The sequence below is a fragment of the Rhinolophus sinicus genome, linkage group LG10 (assembly GCF_036562045.2).
Source record: "Rhinolophus sinicus isolate RSC01 linkage group LG10, ASM3656204v1, whole genome shotgun sequence".
Taxonomy (NCBI): Eukaryota; Metazoa; Chordata; class Mammalia; order Chiroptera; family Rhinolophidae; genus Rhinolophus; species Rhinolophus sinicus.
Genome location: NC_133759.1, coordinates 85,856,045 through 85,879,411, shown reverse-complemented (window position 1 = coordinate 85,879,411; position 23,367 = coordinate 85,856,045). Strand labels below are relative to the sequence as shown.

General features: G+C 40.1%; 1 protein-coding gene across 4 annotated transcripts in view; it reads left to right on the top strand.

Annotated features, from left to right (window-relative positions):
* Window positions 1-23,367, top strand: part of PRELID2 (PRELI domain containing 2) — a 63,659-nt gene that overhangs the window by 13,050 nt on the left and 27,242 nt on the right. For 2 of the 4 annotated variants that reach the window (XR_012489811.1, XM_074313723.1), the window contains exons 4-6: window positions 379-403; window positions 1,363-1,523; window positions 16,789-16,894. Coding sequence is in view for 3 of the 4 variants with exons in the window: in XM_074313723.1 (XP_074169824.1) it covers window positions 379-403; window positions 1,363-1,523; window positions 16,789-16,866 (264 nt within the window). In the remaining variant the exon portion in view is untranslated. The remainder of the gene's footprint in view (window positions 1-378; window positions 404-1,362; window positions 1,524-16,788; window positions 16,895-23,367) is intronic. The other 2 variants (XM_019739133.2, XM_074313722.1) reach the window with 1 other exon arrangement.

Below are 23,367 nucleotides of genomic sequence, written 5' to 3'. Positions count from 1 at the left end.
ATAGTTTTTTCCTGTCTGTTTCTGTCTCTGTCTCTCGTGTGGAGGTTTCTTAGTGGACATAGAGATGGTCTACAATTATTTTAAAGATACCTTGGACATTTTACATGAAGTGACCATCTTTTCTAATCAGTCCGTGGTTAGATATGACTCTTAGATAACACTGATCAGAAGTAGGCCAATGGTAAATGTTGTGTCAGATCTTTAGTCAGGAATATAAAAGCTTCAGTTTCTATTTCACTGTCAGAGAGAACAGTTATTTCAGGGAGTGTAATGCTCTCAGTGCTCTCTGTTAGTCTTTTTGTATATGTTTCTGTAAAGTAATAGCCTTGACGAAATCTTCATGATAGCCAATTGTTTTCTCTCTTTGAAATCCTTAAGCACACCAGTGATTGTTGGGGACAAGGTAAGTGGACATTTTTAATCACACTGCTTGAATCATAGAGAAATTAGTGCCGAGAACCCTTTTAAAATCATTAGGAAATAAGAGGAGAGCATCTCGATGCTCTCTTTGTGAAATGTCTCAGGTGGTTGTTTCAACCCGGAAGTGATTCTGTGTATGATGTGAAACCCAGCTGGACTGCCGACTAGCTGGCAAGTTCCACTGCCGTACTGTATATAGAAAAAAATGATGGCTTCTATTATTTCCTTATCGTGGATTAAAACTCTGTCACATTCTTTATTGGAAAGAAAGCTGATAGGACAATGAAAATGAACTTTCTTCTATTTTCCGGATGGTAAAATGTCTTGCAGTGTGTGCAGCGAATCATTATGGGTTTTTCCCACAAAGTGTGTACTGTCTTTGCCCTACATACACACTTTGAATCTATTATTTAAAAAGGCATTCAACTTTATGTTGTATCTCAATTCTTAAATAATTTAAGGACACCTCTGACTTGTACAATTCTGCCTTTGTAGTTTTCCATGTCTCTTCCACCTAGGAAAGCATACATTTCTAGGTATTGAACAAAGTTTAAAATGAAGAAAATATTTTACTTGATATCGTCCTGCATGTGAGCCTATAAGTGGACCCAATTAGAATCTATCAATTTAAGAAGGCCATAACCAGCCCTAGAGGAGACACTGAGGAGGCTGATAATTTGCTTAGTGTTTAGCAGTTAGGGCAATCAGGCCAGGAACTGTATAGCCTCCATAAATCCTGGGCCATTTGCATGTCCTCACCAGCATTTAGTAAGGTCATAGGATGTTTGATTATCAAGCATTCATGGCCATTGGTGAGCTCTCATCCGTATATCGGGATCACTTGTCCTCTTAATTTTCCAAGACTGAAAACAGTTCTAAACACAATCCTTATGTAGTCTGTTCTTCCTCAATTGAGAAAGCCATTTTCCCTGTGTTGGACAGGTGAGCATTTTAAAGGTACCCAGTATCCAGTTAGAAGAGGAATCATGGCTCAATCCCCAAGAAAGAAACATGGCTATACAGAGTCACTGCCTTACATGGACACAGTATGCGTCCATGAAGGAAGAGTCTGTCTTCCGTGCAAGTATGGAAAATCCAAACTGGTAAGATCACCTCTCCATGTGTGTGTGTGTGTATGTGTGTGTATGAACAGGTTGGGTGCAGGGATGCACAAATGAGCACATGCATTAAAGAGCACATACGTATAACCCGTGTTTACAACTCACATCAATCACCCATTATTAATTTTAAATCACACAAGTAATTAATGAATACATTTCCCTTTGGGAGAAAAGTGACAGCACTCATCTCGTTTCTGACCACCCTATCCAATCCGGGTGCCTCTTTGCCCTCTCCAGAGGCAATGCGTGCTATCAGTGTGCTGAGTGTTTTTCCAGACCTTTAAGACATACCTTTAGGTATGTACATGTGTACTCAAAGAGCCTGTATAGTATAGTTTTGTATATCTTTTTTACATCTGTGCTTTCATTCTGTGTGAGTCATTGTGCATTTATCTTTTCCGCTTAATAGAATGTTTCTAAACTGAATCTGTTATATATACATATATATAATATAACTTATTCCTTTGAACTGTTGCATTGTCTTCAACCCTATGATTATACTATATTATATTATTAAACTATGTTAGATTATATGTTATCATATACATATGATTGTACTACTTAGGTTTTTCCTTTTTGACAGACATTCAGATGGTTTCCAATTTCTTTTTACTGCAATATTTGTAAGGCATATGACCCTTGTAAATGTTCTATGCGAATATTTCTCTAAAGAATTTTTAATTCTCAGTTTTATCAAGGATATTATTTGCATATAATAAAGTTTATTCTTTTTAGTGTACAGTTCTGAGTTTTGACAAACACATATACAGTTGCGTAACCACTGCCACAATCAAGCTATAGAACATTTAAGGTATATTTTAAAAAGTTATATACTAAGACAGTTCAATGGAGGAAAGAATATTCTTTTCAACAAATGGTGCTGGCACAATTGGGTATTCACCTACAAAAGAAAGAAGTTGGACCCCTACCTCACACCAAATACAAAATTGACTCATAATGGATCAAAGACCTAAATGAAAGAGTTAAGACTATAAACTCTTAGGAGAAAACGTAAATGATCTTGGATTAGGCAGTGGTTTTTTAGATAGGACACCAAAAGCCCAAGCAACAAAAGTAAAAATAGGTAAAATTGACTTCATCAAAATTAAAAACTTTTGTGATTCAAACGATGCTGTCAAGAAGATGAAAAGAAGATCCGGAGAATGGGAGAAAATATTTGCAAACGATGTATCAGATAAGGGTTTAGTATCTAGTCCTTTTAGAATATTTAGTCCCTTAGAATATGTAAAGGACTGTTGCAACTCAGTGATAAAAAGACAACCCAATAAAAACATTGGCAAAGGATTTGAGATATTTCTCCAAAAAGATACACAGATGGCCAATAAGCACATGAAAATATGCCCAACATAATTTGTTGTTAGGAAAATACATATCAAAACCACAATGAGGTACCACTTCAAACCTACAAGGATGGCTATAATAGAAAAGACACAATACCAAGTGTTGGAGAGGATGTGGAGAAATCAGAACCCTCACACACTGCTGGTGGCAATGTAAATGGTACAGCTGCTTTGGAAAACAGTTTGTCGGTACCTCAAAGAGTTGAACATAAGAGTTACCACTTGTCCCAGCAATTCTACATTGTATTGAAATATGTCCACATAAAAACTTGTACAGGAATGTTCATAGCACCATTCATTAATAGGCACGATGTAGAAACAGATGCCCATCAACTGATGAATATATAAACAAGCGTATTATATTTATACAATGGAATATTACGCAGCCATCAAGAGAAATGGAGTAATGGTTCATATTAAAACATGATTGAAACTTGAAAACATGACAGCTGAAAGAAGCCAGTTACAAAAGGCTTCTTTTGTGTTCATATTACTGTATGAATCAGTTTTGTTCATATTGTTCATATTATTCCTATTGTTCATATGGTACTCATATTATTGTATGAGTCAGTTTATTTGAAATGTCCAGAATAGGCAAATCCATAGGTACAGAAAGTAGGTTGCTACTGTGGGCATGGAGGAAAAGAAGGGGAGTGACTGCTCATGGGTGTGGAGTTTTCTTTTTGGGGTGATGAAAGTGTTTTGGAACTGGTTTTCATGGTCACACACAACTCTGAGACTGTACTAAAACCACTGAGTTGTGTACTTAAAAGGGTGAATTTTATGGTATGTGAATTATATCTCAATGAAAGAAAGATATATGGCTGCTTCTCAGGACATGCATATTTATAGTTTATACAGATTCTGTCAAATTGTCTTCCAATGTGTTTAATACATTAATGTCCATTCTCATCAACATGAGAGTTCATTTCCCTATAACATTTCCAGCATTTAATACTAACATATTTTTAAAAAATTTTTGCCAGTATAGTGGGTGAGAAATGATTAAGGCATTTGAGATAAGTTTAAAACAAAAGCAAAATGTGACAAGCACCAAATGTTAATAGTGGTTATTGCTGTGAACTATGATTTCAGAGGATAATTTACTGTGGTTTTTGATATTGTTTATATAGTTTGAGTTTTTTGATGCATGTATCATTTCAATGGAAATAGTAAGGCCCTCAAACCCAAATGACTAAAAATAAAATATCTGGGCACCTGGACAAAAATAATTGGAGAATACCAGTAGGGAGGAATGCTGCACACTGTTTTTCTTCTTCGCATTACCTCTTCACAATGGGACTCATTGTCTTTCTTAAGCTTTGGAAGTAATAGGAATTTACGACTGGCTATGAATACAGGGTGAGCCTCCCAAGGGCCAGGAACCGGGATCTGGAAAGCCAGCAGGAACTAGGGCAGCCTCCTAGTCTCTTGTCTCTCTATACCTGGCTCATTTATCCAACAGTCTACAGATTTGCTTTGTTCACATTGCTGACCTGGCACCTGCTGATTTGTATGGCCTCTCACGTCCTACGCCTCACTGACCAGACTCTTGAGTTAGAATCCCACCTCTGCACTATAATTATATGCCCTTGCACGATTTACCTTACTTCTCTAAGCCTCAGTTTCCTCAGTATGATGGGGATAACATCCCTACCTCAGAGGGTTGTTGGGACCATTAAATGAGATAGTACATGCAGAGAGCTTAGAACAGTGCCTGCTCTTGGTGGTCAATAAATGGTAATGTTTAGTATCATTACTTTGAGTGTGGTTGTTATCAAAATCTTAACAATTCACATGACGCTGATCTTTAGCATGTTTTATTTTAATCTAGAAAACAGTGTTTGTAATTATTTACCATTACACTGCAGGAAGACGTTGCATGTTGTGATTTTGAGTTCCGTCAGCACACCGTCTCTGGGGAGAAGCGCTCCTCTGTCAGAGTCATGGGAGGAGGAACCCTTCTATTTTTAGATCCACAGTGAGATTTAAGCACTGGAGAGAATAGCATCCAGGGGTCAATACAAGCTGTTGGCTTGGATTGAATTCCCCTGTGTTTTATGTGCTTTTCTTGGTTCGTGCTGTGAGTGTGGCTGTTGTGGACCCAGGGGCGTCCTGCGTGGTGCTCTGAGGAACTGCCTCAGTTTCCCCAATCAGAGATGCCGGGCTGATGCACGGCTGTGCCTTCGGATACTTGGGCCAAATCAGAACATAGAAAAATGAGTCTTAATCAGAAATAAAAATTAAAAGTCAGCTCTCGTGGGAATGGGCTTTAATTTACTGTGTAGAGCAGAGCACAGGCATTTCGTTGGAAGTGGAGGATGGAGTATGTTGTTTTAGAGTTCTCAGATGGAAAAGTCATGGTTTCTGCCCTCTGATACTTTGCATTCCAAGGTAAGCTTATTAATTTCTTACTATTTTGTGTTTGCTTCTATTCTTTAAAGTATATTTGTTAGTTTTTGGTGCTTTTCCTTATTTTTATTGTATTATGTGGGAAAATAATTGATATGCATTTGATTTGTCTTCAGTCATGGACATTTACCTCATCCAAGTAATGGAATGCTAAAAGATAATCATCTTGGAAGGGTATTTTCTTGGGCTTTGCTCTTTCACCATAGCTGTGTGTGTTTTGGATAAGTAAAAATGTTTCTGTTATCTTGGAGCAAGTTATGACGATCAGTGGAGACTACCTCTGTTCATGATGTTGCAGGGCTGCGTCTTTTTGCTTTTGAGTAATGAGACCATTCTCCCATATTCAGCACTGAGCGTCCTAATCGCCCATGTTGTCACCCCCCTTGTCTAAGAGTGTCAGCGTATCCACTGGTGCTTACAAACCTGATTTCTGAGATTTAAAAATGCTCAGCCTAGTGAAGTGTGTCTTAATAACATTGGATATTTTGGTTCAACATTTGTAAAATATCAAAGAAATTCCCTCTGGGATATAATAAAAGAAAGCCAAAGTCAAACTTTACACACAGATTAAATTAATGGGATGAACAGCTGTTCCTAGTTCAATAAATTTTCCTTATTATTGAAGTTACTCATCTGAACACTATTCATTCTAACAAATAAGCTATATAATATTTTGAATTTTTTATTTTTCAGTTCCTGGATTAAAATATCCCAAGTCCTGAGTATTGGTTTAGTGAATCACAAATAGTATAATTTGCATTTCAAGGGGCTGATTTAATTGTTGGGCATTTTTTCTTCTTGTATCCATTTTTCCTTGCTCCGAAGTCTTTTTTTTTTTTCTTCCAGGAGCAAATTTGACATTTTGGTGACTTCCATGTGTTTAGTTAGCACTTGCTTTTTTAGTTGAGCAGCTAGATTTGAAAGGCCCTGATAATCAATTAGTATCCTGTGGGTCCCAATGGTAAGCAAACATATAGCGGGCATCCCTTTTGGAACTCTGTTTTGTGCCAAGTTCCTGTGACCAGTTGATAATCTGGCTCTCCAGCAAACAGTAAATACAGATGAGGGCCCTCTTGAATTTATGCAAGAGAGAAATTATCAGTGGAAGGAAGGAATGAAGAAAGGAGGCTTGAGTGGGGTTAGTGTCAACATTGGGTGGCATTCTGCACTCTTAAGGAGGAGATGCTGGTTTAATTTCCTTTCTGTTTTATTTTAGTTTCTTTCATCTGTAGAATAAAAAGTTTGGGTAATAAAAATTAAAATATTTTATCAACCAGGCCTGGGTATCATGCAGAACAACCTAAAGGCCTTGAGACAAATAGACAGGATGCTGATGATGGTCTCCTGGGTCTAAGGATCTGCCTCCTTCCTCAGTTTGAGAATCGACACCTTGGAGCTTGATTGCCATCTTTCTAATCAACACTAATATTGGTAGCTAATGAAAAAATAAAATGGACACGCTGAGTTCAGTTTTCTGGTTTGCATTTACAGCTGCATTTTGAGACATTTTCTGTGCTGGAGGTGGAGGCTGCTCCATGTAACATGCATGTGACCTCCAGGGGGTTGTAGCGTTCAGAGGAATTTATGTGCTCTTTCCTAGCTCATTGTTTGATTCTCCCCTTTGCCCTGGGATGACTCAACAGCCTCTTATCTTAAGATAGGAGCACCTTCCGATCCTCACAGTGGTCGAGTTTGGACAAATCTTGCTCCGAGTATTCTTTATTATCATGTTTAAAAATAATATTTCCTCTTTCTTTTTTCCTCTCACAAGTAGGTATTCCATGTTCATGGTGGAACAGTTACAAAGCACATAGAGGGGACACAGAATATGGTCATATACCCTCTGCAGGTGTCTGCGCTTTCTAATCTGTGACTCCACAGGAAACCAGTACTGTGACCTTCGTCCTTAGAGATTAGTCCCTCCTGTGGTTCGTCCTCACACGGAATTGAGCCCTGCAGGACGTGCTCTGCTCTTTGTGTTTTCTTCTGCTCACCATTCTGTCTGTGCGCATCCTCGTGTGCGTATCAGGAGTCTGCTCTTTTCCCATTGCTATGTAGCTTTCCACGGCAGGAGCATACTGCAGTCGCTGCAATGTGTTTACTCATTCGGCAGGAAAATCATTTTTACAAACATGGAATCCTGCTGTGCATGGTATTCTGATTTTTACACTCATTTATCATTACATTTGGGACTGTCTTTCCTTATTAAATATGTCATTTTTTAAAGTGGTTTTTATGGCTGATCAGATGGATTCATTGGATAAACTCATTCCAGTGTGTTTTATTAATGTCCTAATGTGGGAACATTTGCGTTATTTCCCATTATTTGCTCTTATAAATAATGATGTGATGAATATATTTATAGGCTGGTCTAAGCCCTCATCTTAGATTATTTGCTTAGGACACATTGTTAGAGGTAGATGTTATGGGTCCAAGGCCTTGCTTGTGTTTGAGGCATTTATTAGGTGTTGCTAAACTGAAACATGCATTCCGAAGCATCTCAGAACCCTCCGGGGCATGGCAGTTGGTAGTATTGTATAGATCAGGAACAGCTATCTACGTAATTTGTAGGACCCAGTGCAAAATGAAAATGCAGAGTCCCTTGTTCAAAAATGGTTAAGAATTTCAAAACAGTGACAGCAGAGCATTCAACTAAGTGTGTAGTCCTGTGCGACCACGTAGATCACACATGCTCGAAGCCAGCCCAGAGTGAGATGCTTGCATCGGTGGGCCCAATATCCCAAGGCAAAACTATTGGACCAGTTCACAAGCTGTTGTATATTTTGAACCTTCATGCCAGCCAGCTGGCATTGAACGGGCCCTTCTTTAGTTAGTAGGACTACGGGAAGGGACAGGGATCTGAGGTTAACTGTGGATTCAGATAGGGTCCCTACCACTCCTTTTTGGGTGATCTGAGCAAATTCACCTCTTTGAACCTCAGTTGTTTCATCTGTGCGCTTTTACTTTTAACCTCTTAAAATTGTTGTGAGAGCTTAACTAATGCATATTTATAAAGGACTTAATACAATGCTTTACCACAGTAGGCTATTGATGATCAATTCTTAAATGCTGTTTTAAGAGACTGAGCCACCCTGCCCTGTAATAAGTACCCACACTAGGCCGCTGGGCTCCTGAGATTTGATTATTCCTCAGTGTTACAGCATTTCCTGCTGCTGCTCATTGTTAATAATTTAGGCAGCAACCTGGGATGGGTTAAAAGAGAGCAACTCAGAGGGAGAGAAGCCTAGGAGTGGAGGTTAGAGAGCCTGGCAGGGTGTTTGGTCTCACACAGCGGCTCTGCAGAGGGAGAGTGTGTGTGTGACGTGATAGCAGCGTGGGAGACAAAGCTGGAGACAAAGCTGGAGACGTGGGAGCCTTCTGGAGCTCCAAGGGCTTTGAATGCCAGATGAGAAGGGAGCGGCTCATTGCTAAGTGGTTTTTGGTGATCAAGTGCTACCTAGAAGTTAATGAGGCACAAAGGTTTTAGAGTTGCGTGGAGCTGTATTTGTACCGTGGCCAAAGTTTCAGACACGGTGCTTCTCTTTCTGTAAATGGGAGAAAGAATGGTGGTGGTAGGAGATAACATTATTATTACTACTATTATTATTACTGATATTAGTATCGTTACTATTTTTGAGGATGTTTGCATATTTTATTTATAATCAACATAATCAATACTCATAATGATCTACTTTCTGCTATTATTTCATTGGACTTGAGAGTCCTTGATGAAGAGAATTCTGGATCTATGGTACAGGTTATTTCCCCACAAAATGATATGTAACTCTGTACAACCCTTGGGCACTCATGGAATTGTAAGGCAATGCAAACAAGGCATAAAATCCCTTCCAAGAATCCTGAAATTAAGTCATAAGATTTAATCCAATGACATTCAGAAAGAATAGGGACCTCAATAGACATTAACCTGCTCTTAATGATAAAAAATGATTTTCCTGATTCCCTTTATGTCTAATTTAAGCCTTGCAAATAGGAACTCTCAAAAGATTCATTTTACAGAGTGAACTGAAGCATCACCCTTTTGAGAGCAGCTCCTCATGGCCACACCCACGTTCTTTAAACACCTCCTGAGGCTGTCCCACTCTCTCCTCCTCATAGCTGTCACTTACAGATCGTATGGTCACTTTCTTCATTCACTGGAGACTTGACCCTCTTCCTTCTCCTCCATTCCCAGTCCCATTTCATGCTGACTGGTGTTCGTATTATTGACTAACATTTATTGAGTTCTTACCCACATTACCTTCAGTACTTGACACATATTACCTTATTCACCCTTGGAACAACCTATGAAATAGGTATTAACCCCATTTTACAGAGGACACTGAGCTTCACAGAGCTTCATGAACTTGTGTACCTGGGTAGGTCTTCATTCTGTGTTAGGAGATCCAAGTAATCTGACTCCAGGAATGTTATATGTGTTTGTGTATGTATATGCATATGTATATATATGCATATATATATGCTATATAATGTATACATTATATATATGTGTTATGTGTGTGTGTGTGTGTGTATATATATATATGTGTGTGTGTGTGTGTGTGTGTGTATGTGTGAAGGCTGAAAACTGCAGCACTTGTTGAGAACTCTACATTGAGTTGGTTCTCTGAGGAAGCACAGTTCCATAGATGGGTTTGGGAAGACAGGGTGGGAGAGACTCTGTACACTGGTGTGGTGTGCACATCCCAGCTGGGCAGTCTCTTCAGTGGTGTTAGACCCAGGTAGTTGGCAAAGAGTGAGCTGACCCCCTGACCTGCAAACCCTGCCTTGCCTTTGGGGCACCCCTCTATGTGGTTATAGGAGAAATGTCGAAAACATGATGAGAATTAAGATGTCATCACAAGAATATTTGTAGAGACTTTTTCCTCAAAGACACTTTGATTAAATTCCCCTCATGAAAACAATTAGGCAAGATTTGCCATACCTAACCAGTCAATAATGCGAGTGTAGGATCTCATGAAGAGCTTTTGCTGTCCTGGAAACCGCTGTTTTGAGGATTCAGAGCTGGTGGCCATGTGCTCTGGGGAGTAGTTCCTGATCCATGTTTCCTCTGAACTTTAAAATTTTCCCAAATCCAGAAGGAACCAAAAATTTAAATGACCCACTAGAAGACTGATGGTATCAACTGCCATTCGCTTTCACAAAGGTATTCTGAAATTTGTGTTGTGCATTCTCTGTTTCATTGTGATTCTCTGTTCCACAGTGGTGATTCCATTGTGTTCTGTGTTGAATTATGTCCACTCTGTAGCCAAAGTGATAGATGTGACTCAGATACAGGCTCTTCGTGTGTGAATGAGCCTCCTCTTTTTACATAATTTTCCTGATAACTGTTGTGGCTTCTCTCTCAGCCAGGTGAAGGCTGCCCCCTTCAGGCTGTAGTAGGTGAAACTCCTGTGACATTTGCTTCCCTGGCAAAAGCATTGAGATGTACTCTAATTTTCTCCCCTTCTTTTGCTTCTTCCCTTCCTCTTCCCTACCCTCTCTCTTCCTCGCCATCCTTTCATTCCTAATGCATTATTGATTTCCTACCATGTGCTAGTCATTGCAACTGGAATTGATGCAATGAAGAAAAAAATACAGGTACAACCATTCAGAAAAACATTTGGCGTTATCTGTTCAAGTTGTGCCTGTCCTATGGCCCAGATATTTGATTGCTAGATACTCTAGAGATGCTGGTGCACTCATGTACCTGTATGCATTATAAGTAGTTTTATTACAGCAGTATTGATAATAGCCCCAAATTGGATCTGTTCTAAATGTCTGTCTTCAGTAGAGTGGATAAATTGGACTATTTTCACACAATAGAACACTATGCAGCAATGAAAATGAACAAACAATAGCTACATGCAACAATATGGATGAATCTCGACTGACCACGCGGGCTTTATTCCCTGTGTCTTAGTAAACAGCCATTGATGAGACCAGTGCGTGCTGCGAAAGCTGACTTTGGGCAGAGTGGATTATAGGGAGTCCACGCTGGAGACAAGGACCCCATTAGGAGGCAGTTGTGGTCCTGGAGAGAGGAAAATGCTGTGCTAAACCCAGGCAGTAGCAGTAATCAGGGAGGGAATGACATTGACTGTTGAGGGATGTTAGAAATAAAATATACACAATCTGGTGATTGATTCCGCATTTGGATTGATTGGGAAGGGAACCAAATAATATGTTCCTGAGATTTCTAATCTCACAGCCTAGGAGGATGGCCGTGTCATTAACTGAGGTAGAAGCAGGACTAGAGCTTGAGGTGGTAGATAATGAATCTGCGTGACAAGTTATGTGACCTTGGGCAAGTTATTTAACTTCTCTTTGCCACAGTTTTCTCAGTAAAAGAGAGAAAAAAAAATTGAGTAACAACCTTAGAAGATAATACACTCTCTGATACGTAAGATACACTGTTCCTGTACAGTTTTTTGAAGAGTAGGTGTGACCCAGAGACTATAACATCATAAATGTGATGCAGTCCTTCCTTTAGGCTTAACAGAAATAAAGGACAGGTGTAGGAATACTTGGATCATCTTTATGTCTCTTGAGTGAAACATGGAATACTTCAAACTTGGGCATGGGAAACAGTCTTAGGACACCAGGCACAAAGAACTGAGGGTACATGGTATGGGAAAAGGAAAGTCAAGAGGTGTTGAATGAGACTTGAAGTAACGGGGAAATCAGAAGTTAGCATGTACCTTCGCTGAAAATGGTCCTCGGTAGTGCGGAACCTTTTATAAAGAATAACTTTATTTACATAACAGTGATCCTCAGGGACTTAATATTTTTGGTGATTGCTAAGTAATACATATTTATTATAGAAAATTAGTAAAAAGAAGAACTAAGTAAATAAATAACAACTATAATTCTAATACCCTAGGGATCCTTTTGTTAATATTTCAGCTCCATCTATCCATCCATCCATCCATCCATATTTTCTGTCTTTTTTTTTTTTTTGAAAGAGCTGAAGTTAAACTGTACGTTGATGTGTAACCTGCTGTGTTGTGCATAGGCTCTTACATGGGAGCTTACCTAGCATGAGGAATTTAGGTAGCTATGTGTAGTAAGAAGAAAATATCTTTGTCAATGGGGAAATGAGTTATTTCAATGGGAAAATGCAACATGTTTTTCTCTGGCAGTCTTTTTTTTACTCCATTTTTTAATTTATTGGGGTGACAGTTAATAACATCGTATCAGTTTCAAGTGACAATTCTATAACACATAATCAGTATGTTGTATTGTATGCTCAAAACCCCAAGTCTAGTCTCCTTCCGTCACCATATATTTGACCTCCTTTACCACTTCCATCCTCTTCCCCACCTCCCTTTACCTCTGGTAACCACCATACTGTTGTCCGTGTCTAGTCTGAGTTAGTTTGGTTTGTTCATTTGTTGCTTTCTGTTTTATATTCCACATATGAGTAAAATTACATGGTTCTTTTCCATATGAATTATTTTGCTTGGCGTGACAATCTTAAGATCCATCCATGTTGTTGCAAATGGCTGTATCATCATTTCTTAAGGCTGAGTGTGCGCGTGGACACACACACACACACACACACACATACACATCTTCCTTATCTGATCATCCATTGAAGGACACTTAGGTTGTATCCATGTCTTGGCTATTGTGGATAATGCTGCAATGAACATAGAGGTACATAGAGCTTTACAGATAAATGTTCTCAGAGTTTTGGGGTAGATAACCAGAAGAGGGATTGCTGGGTCGTATGGTAGCTTTATTCTTAATTTTTTGAAGAACCTCCAAACTGTTTTTCATAGTGGCTGTACAAATTTACATTCCCACCAGCAGTTTATAAGGGTTCCATTTTCTCCATAGCCTCTCTAACACTTGTTATTACTTATCTTGTTGATAATAAACATTATAAGAGGTGTGAGGTGGTATCTCGTTGTGGGTTTGATTTGCATTTCCCTAATAGCTAGTAAAATTGAGCATCTATTCATATATCTGTTGGCCATTTGTATGTCTTGGGAAAAATGTCTATTGAGGTCCTTTGCCCTTTTTTAAAAAAGATTTTTATTTAAAATATAGCTAATATACAATATTATATTAGTTTCAGGGGTATACACCTAATAATGGCCTCAAACACAAGCAAGGCCTTGGACCCGTAACATCTACCTCTAGCAATGTGTCCTAAGCAAATAATCTTAGGTGAGGGCTTAGACCAGCCTATAAATATATTCATCATCTAGTCTGCTGGTGATTCCTTCTAGTGCATTCCTTATTTAGTTACTGTATTCTTCACTTATGACTGGTTCTTTTTTATAGTTCCTATGTCATTTTTTATGCTTGTAATCTCTTTGCTGAAGTTCTCACTGACTCTTGAGCATCCTTATAACTATTGTTTTAAACTCTGTCTGTGGTTGGTTGCTTGCCTCCCTTTCGTTTAGTTTTTTTTCTGGATTTTTCTCCTTTTCTTTCACCTGGGACATATTTCTTTGTTTCCTCATTTTGGCTGCCTAACTGTTTGTTCCTATGTATTAGGCAGATCTGCTAAGTCTCCCAATCTTGGCTGGGTGGCCATATATAGTGCTCTGTGGGGCCCAGTGGTACAGTCTCCCTGGTCACCTGAGGTGGGTGCTCCAGGAATGCCCATTGTGTGGTTGTGTATGCTTTCCTGTTGTAGTTGAGCCTTGATTGCTGTTGTTTCATAGTTTGTGGGATTGACCCTCAGCTGACTGGCTGTGGGGTTTGGCCATGTCCACAGCTTATGGGCTGCTGTACAGGAGGCTTAGCTCACTGAGTGGGATTCACCCCAGTGGGCTCTGGTGCCTGTTGAGACCGCCCTTTGTGTGTACTGCTTGTGGGGCTAATTGGGCGGTGCTCTCTGTGGTCTGAAGTCCACCTCCAAGTATGTTGGTTCTGGGGCCTCTTGGGAAGGGCTCCGGTGTAGGCCAAGGTCAGCCGCTGCCTGTGACTGGCTGGGGGGGGGGCTACCTGGTAGGAGCTACAGACCGAACTGCGGTTGTTTGCAATCTGTGCTGAACCTGGAGGTGCATGGGAGAGGCCACCCTGCAGACCGAGGACGCTGCCACCAGTACCATGCCTGGGGTAATTCCTCAAAAAGCCAGGATACCTGGAGGGCTGTTGCCACCTGCTGAATCTCTTAAGGTCCAACCACTGATAAAGTCCCATGTGGCACACGAGTTGGGTGAGACAGGGTCTCAGGGAGTCACTGGAGTGGGAAGAGTTATGGTCACCAGGTTAATACAGACACTGGTTTGGTGCCAGTGCTGAGCCTGGAGTGACGCAGCAATAGTCTCAGAGCACACTGAGGTTAGTTGCTGCCTGCTGGGGTCTGTGGACTCTGATTGTTTTCCAAGGAAGAGTGCAACGCGGGAGGGGCTGGCTGCTCCTGGAGAAAGTGCCTGGCAAGCTGGGTGGGATAGGGTTCCAGCTGAGTGGGCAGGGCAGAGCAGTGGAGCTCACCAGGCCAGTCAGATTCAGATTTGGCCCATGGGGGAGGGCTCAGTGTAGAAAAGATGGTGTCTGCCTGCCGGTTGCGTAGGAGGCAGACCCCTGTTTGGGAAAATGCTGACTGTCCTCCAGTCCTCCCCTTGATGCCACACACTTCCGTCTGTCCCCATATGTCTCTGAGGCCCCCGAGTCACCGTCCCTCCACTGGAGCCCAAGGTGAGTGCCTGAGTCTGTGCAAGTTGAGTCTGTGCACTGGCCTCATAAAAGGACATCTGAGTTTCCCATAGCTTTCCAACCTGAACAGTTGGAATCCCCACCACTGTTTGTCACAGCCAGATGTTGTGGGGGCTTCTCTTTCTAGTACCAGTACTCTGGGCTGGGGAACTTGGTTTGGGGGAATGGGATCCCTCTTTCGTCTGGGGGGAACCTCCAGGACTGCTGAGGTATCCCTCCTGATTCTCAACTGCCACACGGAGGTTTGGAACCCGTTCCGTATCTCCGCCCCTCCTACCAGTCTCGTCATGGCTTCTTTATATTTTTAGTTGTAGGGCTTCTGTTCAGCTAGACTTCACATGGTTCTCCAGGTTGATTGTTTTATAATTTAGCTGTAATTTTACTGTGTTCAGGGAAGGACGCAGGCACAGTGTTTATCTACTCTGCCATCTCGGATCTCTTTTACTCCTCTCTCTTCTCTGGCAGTCTTAAAATATAATAGGATGAACTCTTATCTTGTTGGTGGCAAGGCCATGACCCCACTTTACTGTCCTGTTATTCTCTGATATGTGGGCAAACCCTGAGAGTGCTTTGGTGAGCACTTACTTTTCCCTAAACTTGCAAAAATAAATATTGTTTAGAATATGATGTTAGAGAGACATTTACCGCTCACCTACAGTTGCCTTGAGAACTGAAGAGTTCACCTCTCCCAAGGATGTAAGACTGCCCAACTATTCATTTCTAAATGTTAAAACCACTGTTAAATTCTACTCTACTCTGGAATAAAGACAGGAAAGATTAGTGTCACTAGGATATGTTTTACACGAGCAAATTATTTTAAATAGGCTTAAATCTAAGACATGGAAGCTGCATTGCTTAGACTATTTGCTTAGATTATTTATGTCAGATAGGCTGGGATAACTGTGTGTGTGTGTGTGTGTGTGTGTGTGTGTGTGTGAGTGTGTGTGGAGGGGGGTCGGGAAACAGAGAGAAGTGTTCTGAAGTCTTTGTTTTTCTGTGTGCATGATCTAAATCATGCTACTGATTATAGAGGATTAGAGAGAAAGTCTAATGAAGAGGTTATAATAACTATTCTTACCAAAATCATAGCTTTTTGGATCCATAATTTTCTCAAACTGTTTTACTTAGTGTCAGTGAAAGTGCTCATATGTGCATGCATACACTGGGTACACACACACACACACACTGGATACACACACACACACACTGGATACACACACATACTGGATACACACACACTGGATACATACACACACACACTGGATACACACACACTGGATACACACACTGGATATACACATACACACACTGGATACACACACACACACTGGATACACACACACTGGATGCACACTCGATTCACACACACTGGATACACACATACTGGATACACACACACACTGGATATACACAGACACACACAGAGTTACTTAGAATTAGTTAAATTTGTTCATTGTGGGTCAAATAGAGCAATCTTTAATGGTCTTTGACTTTCCTATCATGGAATTATTTACTAGGTATGATTAGAAATCCTGTGTTCTGCAGTTACCAGAATAATGCACCCACATATTTTCTCTTCTTCCCAGGTTTATTGAGATATAATTGACATATAATGTTGTGTACAGCTTATATAAACTGTAAGTCTCTTTTTAACAGTCTTTTATTGTAACAGGCAATTATTGAATTACTGTGAGTATTATTTTGTGTTAATTATACGTGGTAATTATGCTGTTGGAAATCCCTGTGGTTTAAATATCCAAATGGAGAATTACATCAAAGATGTATGTTTTTGTTTTTTGCAGGACGGAGTTTATTCAAAGAGGCAGGATTTCAATCACAGGGGCTGGCTTTCTCAACTGTATTTTGGAAACTTTCGCTAGCGCATTCTTAAGACAGGGAGCCCAGAAGGTAAGCGTGTTCCCACTTGGAACCAACAGTAATTTTAAGAAACTATTGATATTCCCACTGAGTTCTTGAATAAGGCTCATTAACAGATTTAAGAAAAGCATACAATTAAGAAATAAATATATGCAAAAGTGATTATTTATATAAATCTAATTTATATAAATTACTAATTATTATATAAATCCAAATCAAAGCAAAACTAAAGTGCCATTTATGACCTATTAAATTAAAAATATACCAATGAAGAGTATGTGATAATATGGAGAATACTTATAGTCTAATTAAGACAAATAATCAGAATGAATAATTATATTTACAGTATACATAATATGACAACTATTTAATAAAAAAGGTAATAGCTAATATTTATTGAGTGCTTACTATGTGCTACTCATTGTAAAAGGAATTTTTGTTTATTATCGCATTTAATGCTCACAAACCTTTGAAATAGCTGTTATTGTCCTGATATTATGGATGAGGAAGACACAGAAATCCAGAACTCCTGATTGTCTATTGTGGTTTCCAAACTCTGTACTTGTGAGAGGTTAGGCTTCCAGGAAAGTGATTCAGAAGCTACCTTGGCGTTCTGAGGTCCCATCTACCCTCTTTTAAGTAGAGCAATTCTGTGGAGTCTGTCTGTTATGATTTTACACATGGGATTGATGTGTCCTAATTTCTTGCCTAGGGCAAAGTCTCTTCCTTATGCATCTTTATCTGCAGGTGTTCTGAAGTGGTTTTTAAATTACTCTTTTATTTATAATGTTTTATTTTATCATGTTGTTATTGCTATTATGAGCAGAATCACTTAGTCCCAGATTTACTCAGGACTTATGTATATGTTACCTAGTTTTGTTCTGTGGCATAGGCTTAATGGCTGGTCTAAGGAACTATTGTTATGACCCCAGAGCTTTTCTGGGTAATGGACCTTTGTTCTCATGTTGCAGATCTAGGTTCCAGAAGGAACCTGGACCGTGATGCATTAGTCTGGAAGGCTGAGGGTGAGAATGAGTGTTTGGTATTGTACTGGACTCCATACTGTCAAGATTAACGATGTGTTCCTGGTCCAGATGAGCACATATCCAGACTGGCCCAGCCTTTTTCAACCTGGGCTAGAAGCGGGTAGTTGAGCCTCTGGAAGACCTGACTATCACTCACCTGTACATTATTGCAGGTTTTCCTATTATATTGCAAAATATGCGTTTGTAAAAATCCCCGTGTTCTGCAAAATTGCACTCTAAATATAATGGTGCCGATGAGAAAAATAATTTTGTTGTCATGTCCCTGACTGAGTTGACTTTCTGTACATTGTTTGGATCAGGAGTGGCAAACTCTTTCCATAAAGAGCCAGTTAATATGTTAATATGTTAGGCTGTGTGGGCCAAGAAGCAAAATTGAGATATTACGTAGCTACTTTATAACAAAAGAAACAAATTTGCTGAAGTTTTTTTGACAAAATTAAAAATGTAATAATAAAGTACAGTGTTTTTTTTTTTTTAAACAGCTCTTCTAAGGATCTAATACTTAGAAGAATGGAATTCTTTTTTTGGGGGGGAGATTAACATTTAGCCAAATTGGGGTAACAAGCTAGTTTTACCTACCATCAGATTGGTTGTAAATGTTTATTTGTAAAAACCATTCTTTTCTCATGGACCTTGCAAACACAGGTGGTGGTCTGGATTTAGCCTGCGGGCTATAGTTTGCCAACTCTTGCTTTAGATAAATAAATATTGTTTGATTAATCTAAATGGGTCTGTATTTGACCGGTCCATCAATCTGAACCTATTAATGACTTTTAACCAGATAGTGTTTGTTTAAGATCCTGTCAGGTGTGTAGACATTATTATTACCATTTTATTGATGAGAAAGGTCTTGAAGAGATAAATGCACCCAATGCGTTGATGGCTGCTTGCCTGCCTTTCTTCCTTTTACAAATATATACTGAGCACCTGCTTTGTTCTAGGCACTGTGCTACCTATGGGCTAAATGGATCTACTCAAGATCACAGGTCTAGCAAAGGGTAGAGTCTGGACTGAAATCCCCATCTTTTGCCAGTGAGTCTTACTGTGTGCCACTTTACCAGAAGTAGCACACTGTGAACTTTTGAAGAGTGGGGAATATCTGATCCCCAAGGGTTTCTGGCATGTCCTCACAGTAGCTTCTAAGCTCTTGATAAAAAAAGAGGGGTTTTGTTAATCCAAATCCCAATTTCCTCCACCCCGCAGTACCTTGGACAGGGCTTTGCACATTGATGTGGAAATGAGTAGAAAGGAGTTGGAATGCACAGTGAGGTCCACAGTTGGTTTCTAATGAATACTATTGGAAATCATCAGGTGACTTTACATTTTTAAAGTGGGGAACCTCTGTGTTCTCACTTATGCTCAGAAGTAAGAATATATATATTTTTTCTGCTAGCTTTTGCTTTTTCCAACTACTATTTTAAAAAGAGCCTTAGTTTAATTAGGTAGCTTTTCAATTTTAGGAGCCACTCATGCTTAAATGTCGTTTACCTTTTATCCAAGTGGGGATATTTTCTGGTATCAGCCTGGTTTCCTAATAAAACCTTCACAGCTGAGCCTGTGTAGATGACTTCTGTGGAAGTCACCATGAGAATGTTTTAGGTGACTTATTTTCACTTTAGGACTTTATCTCTGAGGCTGTTTAATGATGGGGTCTGATACCTATTTTTTTGCCCCCCAGAAACAGCAAAACTAGGTGCTTGCAAAGTTTATATTTCTGTTTGTAAGTTCAAAGCTGGCCCTAGGTTTGGACCCTCAAGCTAAGGTCACTTGTATTTCTGTGTCTCTGGGGGCTTGTTCAATTGCTTTTCTCCTTTTAACCACTCAGAAGAGACTTGCAATTCAGGGGCCTTTGTGACACAAATGCTGACTTTCATACTTCACTTGGACCCCAGGTTCCTCTTGGAATGCAAGCCTGTGGGCAGGAGAATGGGGATTTCCACTTCATACTCAAGTCTACAAATAGGCCCTTGAAATTGAAGCATTTCTGAATTTACAGCCCACGAAAGCCCATTGTCTTTGTGATCTGACACAAGTCATTCACCCCTCTGATCCTAAGTTTATTCATCCACAAAATGGGAATCTTAATGCATTCCCAGGGTTTGTTTTTGAGAAAGCTGTGTATGAAAACTTTCAGGATATTGAAGAACACAAGTCAACTATACATAAGATTCTCTTTGTTTTTAAGAATGAAAAAAATTCTACTCACAGGCTTCTTTTTCATACTTTTTTTTAAAAGTTACATGTGTTTTTTTTTTTTTGTGTGTGTTTTTTACCCCCTCAAATTCATGTGAACACACTACTAGATTTTAGTCTCAGAAGTTCAGTTCCACTTTGGGTGCCAACTCTGAGCCAGGCATCGCGTGGGATGCTGGAGACACAAGTAGGAATAAGATAGAATTCACAAGAGTAGAGACTGTACCTTATATAACTCAACCCCCCAGACATCTAGCTCAGGGTGGAGAGCATGTCGGGTAATGAATAAACAAACATATGCTGATGCTGAAACTTTATTGATGTTTAGTGCCCACTTGGTGTTTAGTGCTCAGTCCTATGATCGGTGCTAAAAAGGATATTAAAAAACAGCTGGTGCTCGTGAGAGCTTACTAGATACCATGCACTGTGATTGGGATGCATTTCATTACTTTATTTACTTATCCAAACAACTCTTTGAGATCTAGTAGCTGTTGTTCCCATTTTCCAAACAGGGAAAGTGAGATCTCAAGTGGCAAACATTTTTCTCAAGGTCACAGAATTAGTGAGTAATGAACCTGGGATTTGAACGCAAGTTGTCTGACTGTCCAGAGTGTGCTTTTGATGACTACACCACACTGTCACATCGTGGGCTCTGCACCCAAACCACTTGTGTGGGGCAAGATGAGTGTGCTCATTAATAGAGCCAGAGCGGAGGTGTGGTGTGTACAGTAAGGATGGGGGATGCAGAAGCCAGGAACTCAGTTACAAGGAAAGAACTTGGGATGGGCCAGAGGAGGGAGGGGCCTTGACACTCACTGGAAAGGACCTCTGAGTGGTTTCATAGCATCCTCCTTTTGGGTCACAGCCCCAGCCTCTGTTCTTATCCAGACTCCAGCTGGCCTAAATGCCATAATGCCACACAGGTGGAGGGCGTGTTTAGCTGGCGTTTCTGCCATTTTTACTGTAATGACATATCCTTGTATCTGCTTTCCCATGGGCTATGGATTTGTTGTTTTGCTATTTAGTATTTTGAAGCTGTCTTTATATTAAAAGAGAATATTGAAAAGTATATTAAAATTTTTTATTGTGGTAAAATATACATTACGTAAAATTTATCATTAATTTTTAGAAAGTGTACAATTCTGTGTCATTAAGTACATTCAGTGTTGTGCAGCCATCACCACCATCATCTCCAGAACTCTTTCATCTTCCTGAATAGAAACTCGGTAGCCATTGAATACTAACTCCCTCTTCCTCTCTCCTCCCAACTCCTGGCAATCGCCATTCTGTTTTTTTGTCTCTATGACTTGGACTGCTCCACGTACTTCATACAAGTGGAACCATGCAATATTTGTGCTTCTGACTGGCTTATTTCACTTAGCATCATGTTTTCAAGGTTTACCCACGTTGTAGCATGTATCATAATTTCCTTTTTACGTCTGAATAATATTCTATTGTGTGCCACATTTTATTTATCCTTTCATCCATCAACGGACACTTGGGTTGCTTCCACTTTTTGGCTGTTGTGAATAATGCTACCATGAACATGGTACTATCTGTTCAAATCTCTGTTTCAGTTCTTTTGCTGGATGACATGGTAATTCTATGTTTAATTTTTGAGGAACGGCTTCAAAGTTTGCTTTTGAGGTAGGTATCTATTTTTGTCCAAGACAGCAATGGCACGTACCATTCCTGTGTCTTTTTGTCATGTCTGTACGGAAGAGTGAGTGTTGTATATACCATATCCTCGGCCGGTGACACTACTGGGAGTGCCATGCAGCGCTTTCCTCAGTCTGGGACTCTTCCACAGTCTGACTCTTTGTCCTGATTTTCATGTCCTGGTGGACAGCTTTTTTTTTAATTTTTTTTAAATTTTATTTATTTTTATTTTCCTGGTGGACAGTTTTGACCCAAGATGGCCAACGGAAGATAGGTTGGAAGTGTTGAAAAGGTGCCACCACAGACAAGTAGCACACTAGATGCCAAATGCGGATTTTAACATGCCTGGAGGTAGGCAAGCACATTCAAAAACAGATCAAGGAAACAGAGAGAAAGATCTGAAGGAAAATAGGGATTGGTGGCAGCCTGGGATACATGAAAGGCCTCATGCGCATTTCTGCAGCTGGGGAATGGCCAACTGTGAATCAGAGCTGGGAGGAACCCAGGCCAGAGGCAGGTCTGATGACCTCAGAGATCCTCAGGGAAGGTAACAGAGATCAGGATAGTCCCTGCGGCAGGTGTGGCTTTGCACCAGCTCCCAGTTTGGGGAAGGCATTTCTTAGGCCAGTGTTGCTCAACCTTTTTTCCATTATCACCACCCCCCATGGAGCCTTTTTAGACATTTTTTTCCCCCTAACTTACCCTCCCACCATGAACTTATAATACCATAGATATACTGATTGCCTTTTTATATATTGTATTATGTCTTTGCTTTATTCACAAAAAGTGAAAGATATTTTTCACTCCCAAGAAGAAATTGTCACCTTGTTTTGATAATGCCCCCATTGAGAAAGCATGCTTTATACTGCATTGGGTATAACTATCTTTTGGAATTTTTGCCTGCATCTTTCCAAATCAAAACAAAACAATCCAGTTCTTCTTCTCCCCTCCCCCGACCCCCGCCCCCAACAAAATTCCAAACTCAAATCAAAAGCAGTTTCTGGTGAACTCCCATGTGGTTCTTGCAAATCCCGCATTTTGCTTTTCTGGGAGAGGCTCAGTGGATAGCAGGGGTGCTAGCAGTTTTGCGATGCAAGTGTTCTCTTTTCGCCCAGTTGCCTGAGTCCTTAGAGATGACTATGAATGCTGCGCACATGCAGAGCTCTCATTGTGCACTCGCATTGAGGGATTTTCTTTTTTTTGAGTTTGTGAAATACATTTTCAACGTGTGATAAAATAATTTGTTATTTCCTGGCAAGGCCCCGTTATTAGTGCCATCATTATTCTTATTGTGTTGATCGGGAGGCTGAAGCAGAGAAAGATCGAACGCAACAGCATGTGAAATATTTGTCACCGAAACAGTGTGAGCAAGTCAAATAATGTGAACATCGTTTTGAGGAAGTCTGGCCTAGACATGCCACAGCTAAAGAGATCTGACCGTGGCATGTTCTTATGTGAGCCTTACAAACATTCATTTTAGTAGTGGAAGATAATTGCCTGGGACATAAGATACTATACGTGTGTGTGTATTTATATACACACAACGGCATAAAAACCAGGAGGCAGGGATCCCTGGGAGCCATGTCAGAACTGCCTGTCATCCTG